Source organism: Mus pahari, chromosome 17 (assembly GCF_900095145.1).
Source record: "Mus pahari chromosome 17, PAHARI_EIJ_v1.1, whole genome shotgun sequence".
In the NCBI taxonomy this organism is placed as follows: domain Eukaryota; kingdom Metazoa; phylum Chordata; class Mammalia; order Rodentia; family Muridae; genus Mus; species Mus pahari.
In genome coordinates this window covers 49,215,298-49,220,165 of record NC_034606.1, presented here as the reverse complement: position 1 = coordinate 49,220,165, position 4,868 = coordinate 49,215,298, and the positions used below count along the sequence as shown (strand labels likewise).

General features: G+C 48.6%; 1 protein-coding gene across 3 annotated transcripts in view; it reads right to left on the bottom strand.

The window, feature by feature from the left end:
* The window catches only part of Pnpla3 (patatin like phospholipase domain containing 3), a 19,920-nt gene that overhangs the window by 7,709 nt on the left and 7,343 nt on the right, over window positions 1-4,868 (bottom strand). For all 3 annotated transcript variants that reach the window (XM_029547745.1, XM_021217406.2, XM_029547746.1), the window contains exons 5-6: window positions 3,254-3,314; window positions 742-906 (exon numbers count right to left, since the gene is read on the bottom strand). In XM_029547745.1, coding sequence (XP_029403605.1) covers window positions 742-906; window positions 3,254-3,314 — 226 coding nt within the window. The remainder of the gene's footprint in view (window positions 1-741; window positions 907-3,253; window positions 3,315-4,868) is intronic.

Sequence of the window (4,868 nt, the reverse complement as noted above, 5' to 3'; positions counted from 1 at the left end):
TTTTAAAGATTTATTTATTTATTATATGTAAGTACACTGCAGCTGTCTTCAGATACTCCAGAAGAGGGAGTCAGATTTTGTTATGGATGGTTGTGAGCCACCATGTGGTTGCTGGGATTTGAACTCGGGACTTTCGGAAGAGCAGTCGGGTGCTCTTACCCACTGAGCCATCTCACCAGCCCTCTTTCTTTCTTTCTTTCTTTCTTTCTTTCTTTCTTTCTCTTTCTTTCGACAGGGTTTCTCTATATAATTCTGGCTGTCCCGGAACTCATCCTGTAGAGCAGGTTGGCCTTGAACTCAGAGATTCCCCTGCCTCTGCCTCCCAGCGCGCCACCACTGCCTGGCTGGGTTGCTCCTCTTTACCAATCTCACTTGGAAGGCCTTGCCCTCAGGAATTGTGCCAATGCTTGCTTGCCTCCCAACACCACCCCCTTGGGGGCTTGGATTTCAGTATGAGAACTATTTTTGTTCCTGAGATAGGATTTCATGTAGCCCAGGCTGACCATCAGAATTCACTATGTAGCTAAGGCTTGCCTTGGACCCCTGGCTTCACCTCCTAAGGACAACCCCTTCTCCCCCATTCTGCTGTCAGCGCAGGAATTTCGAGGGACGCTGACATTTAGAACACTGAGGATCTACTCGACAGCCAATGGGATAAAAATGCATGACAAACAGCAGGCGGCCCGGTCCCTTGCCCTGGCTGGCATGCCCTGGTCTCATCCTGCCCCAGAATAGCAGTACCTGTGCTGAGCTCGGGGGATAGCGTCTCCCAGATGTTTTCATCTGTAAGGTATAGGCTGACTGGCACCTTGTCTCCCACAAGTTTGCCATTTTCCAAGCAGGCTTCTGGCACCGCCATCTCCTCCGAGGACAGACTCAGGCTGCGCTGTGGCCCATTACAGATGCCTGCAGAGGACACGGAGATACCCGTGAAGGGAAAGATAGATGGGAGACAGCAGAGAAGGTGAGCCAGCACAGCACTTCACACTCGCTATAATCCCATGCAGGGTGTGGGTTAAGGGTTTCACCTTGGACACCAGAGCTGGCTCTGCCAAGAACTGGCTGTGTGCCTCTGAACAAGCGTCTGTGCTTGGGATTCCTCAGCAGAACAGAGAGGATGAGGAGGGTGGTGGGTGCAGTTAGGGAGATGGGAGCGTGGTTTGTAGTTCCTACCCGGATCGCTAGCTCACTCTCTAGCTGTGTGGGAATCTCTTTGCAACTGTCATTATGCTTTAAAGTAAAATACTACAGTGAACAAATAAGTCTCCTCTCACAGGATGAGCACAGATTCCAGGCCTCGAATAACAGCAGTCAGTGGCCATTCAACAGGTACCGGAATCATCAGGTCTACTTGTGTGATGGTTTGAATAAGAATGGCACCCATAGACTCAGGTGTTTGACACAGGTGTGGCCTTGTTTGAGTAGGTGTGGCCTTGTTTGAGTAGGTGTGGCCTTGTTGGGGTAGGAGTGGCCTTGTTGGGGTAGGTGTGGCCTTGTTGGAGTAGGTGTGGCCTTGTTGGGGTAGGAGTGGCCTTGTTGGGGTAGGTGTGGCCTTGTTGGAGTGGGCATAGTCTTGTTGGAGTAGGTGTGGCCTTGTTAAAGTAGGAGTGGCCTTGTTGGGGTAGGTGTGGCCTTGTTGGGGTAGGTGTGGCCTTGTTGGAGTAGGTGTGGCCTTTTTATGGGAAGTATGTCATTGCAGAGGTGGGCTTTGAGATAATGTATGCTCAAGTAACACAACGCCCAGTGTGACACAGTCTCTCCTTGCTGCCTGGCTATCCAGATGTAGAACCCTAAGCACCATGTCTGCCTGGACAGTGGCCATACTTCCTGCCATGACAAAATGCACTAAACCTCTGAACTATAAGCCAGTTCAGAAAACCAGAATGTTTTCTGAAAGAAGTTAAATGTTTTCCTTCATGAGACTTGCGATGGTCATGGCATCTCTTCACAGCAATAAAACACCAATTAACACAACTATCGGCTGAGGACTCATAGGCACAGGATGCTTGTTCAAAGTCACACAGCCAATACTTGGCAGAGCCAGCTCTGGGGTCCGGCAGAGCCACATCCAATTCCCATCTGTCTTTCTCTCTTGGACTTTGTCTTTCTTTCTTCTCTCGTGCTCTTTGTTTCTTTCCTTTGAGCCAAGGTCTCACTATATAGCTCAGGCTGGCTCTAAGGCTACAAAGGCTCTTGCCATGGCCCTGTGGTGACCTGGTTCAGCATACAGGAATGCTTTCTGTAATGAATGCACATCTGTCCTTACAAAAATATCTTCTTTTCTGTCTCCAGAATATGCTTCTAGCCACACATGCTGGGCAAATGTTCTACTAATCCTCTTTTTTTTTCTTCTCCATTCCCTCTTTTCCTTCTTGTCCTTTCTTGATGAGCCTGAGGACTGAACCTAGGGCCTTCCATATACTAGGCACACACACTAGCACTAGCACTAAGCTACAGCCCTAGCCTTATATGTATATGGCTATACAGATATATACATACATATACACACAACACACACAAATATATAACACACATACATACATGCACATATATATAGCACACATACATACATGTATATACACATACATAGACACGCATGCACACACACACACACATCACTAAGTAGCCCAAGCTAGGCCTTGAACTGTAATCCTCCTGCCTCTGCCTCCCCAGTACTGGAGATGACAGGCCCATGCTACCAGGCTCGGCTTACGACATGGACATGTTTTAAGAAGGGCTAGCTTTCCTCACTGTGTGATTATAGGACGTGCCTGTGTAAACTGAGACAGTCATGATGTCAAAATGCCACCCCACTGTGTGACTACGTATGCACGGCCCAACCTGGTCCCCAGGTGAGCTTGGATGACTCAGGGCCTGCTGGGAACAAGTCTCGTCTGGGTGGGACCCACATTTGGCTAGGGAGCAGATTTTGATACTCTAATCTGGAAACTGTCCTGAACCTTGTCCAAGAGCTCATTATGCTAAGGACTGGACAAAGAGCTCAAAGAAAAAAGGAAGTTGCCTGCGGGGGGGGGGGCATAGTTCTCTCAGGCTTCCCAGGTTCAAATCCCAGTTCTGTATCACGATGGCTGCCCCTGCCCTGCTGGCCTCTCCTCCCCAGCCATCTATAGCATAGGCCAAGGTTTCCTATTCCACAGGGCTGAGAAGCAGGTGAAGTGAGGCTCTGGGAAGGCCACGAGTCTGGATGACAGAACTGAAAGACTCTGCAGGAACCCCCCCAGCCAGGACCTACCATTCTCCTCCAGGAACCGGAAGGCGTCCAGGTACCCTTGATAGCACAGCTCTCCCATCACCTGTGAGTGAGCAAATCAGGCAGGTGAACCACTGGGGCTGTGACAGCCATGCCCTCTGAGGACCTAGGACATCTAAGGCTTGCAGGCCCCCTGAGAGGGTCCACCTAACTCCGTGCTTCCCCAGGTCTTAGCTCCAATGTCTTCTCTATAGACACTTGTCACTGTAGCCAACACGGTACTACCCTAACTGTCCCTGGCCAATCACCACCATTGAGCATCATGATTAGTGAGCAACTTGGGTATGGGCGGCCAGGTTCTCTCAACAGACCCGTGGCGCCACGGTGGCTGCACTAAAAGACCCATCAGGAAAGGAAGCCCAGACTGTGGTGACTCCTTGCCACGATGCAAATCAGAATCACGTCAGAAACCAAAATGAAAAGAGCTCTGAATTGGGGGCACGGCTCATCAGTGCAGCTCTTGCCAAGAACCCACCAGAGAGGATATGGAGGCTTGGCTGGGCTGTGAGGCCTTACTCATAATCCACCAGTGAGGGTTGGGGGCGTGCCTCAATGCTCCCTCTCTGCCTGGCTTATGTGAGGCCGTGGCTTCCATCCTCAATAACACAAAATAAGAAAATCCAAACGGCGGGGGCCTTGCTGCTGTTTTATTTCAAAATATTTAATGTGTATGCATGCGTGTGCGTATATGTGTGTCCATGTGTTCACATGGAGATCAGAGGACAATTTAGAGAAATTGTTACTTTCTCTTGCTCTGTGGGTTCCCAAGAATGAGCTGGGTCCTCAGGCTTGGCACCCACCACCTTTACACACTGAGCCATCTTAAGGGCCCATGATTTTTTTGTTGGTTTTTGTTTTGGGGGCAGGGTCTCTTTCTGTAGCCCTAGCTTAAACTCGCAAAGATTATTTGCTTCTGTCTCCTCGAGAGCTGGGATTAAAGAAACCCACCTCATGTGTGGGTGTGTTTTTAAGATTTATTTTTTTATATTTTTATATTTTTATTTATTTATTTTATATAGGTATTTTCTTTAGAGGGGGTTGTTTTACCTTTCTGTTTGTTTGTTTTGGGTTTTATTTTGCTTTTGAGACAGGGATTCTCTGTATAGCCCTGGCTGTCCTGGAACTCGCTCTGTAGACCAGGCTGACCTCAAACTCACAGAGATCCACCTGTCTCTGCCCCCCCCCCAAGTGCTGGGATTAAAGGCGTGCACCACCACTGCCCAGCATATAGGCATGTTCATGTGTACATAGGTGCTCACAGAAGCCACAGGCATTGGTGTTCAAGTTACAAGCAGCCGTGTACCAGGACGGGTGTTAGGAATCAAATTCAGGTCCTCTATGAGATCAGGGAATGTTCTTCAACTCTAAGCCATCTTTCTAGTTCATTTTTTAAAAGCTTTTTTTAAACTTTATTTATTTGTGTATTTTATGTATGAGTGCTCTGCCTACTTGTATGACTGCATGCCAGAAGAGGGCATCTGATCCTATCATTGTTGTGTGCTGCCTTGTGAGTACCGGACCACTGAAGAGTAGTCAGTGTTCTTAACTGCCGAGCCATCTGTCCACCCACAATTTGCTTGTTTGGTTTTTTTTTTTT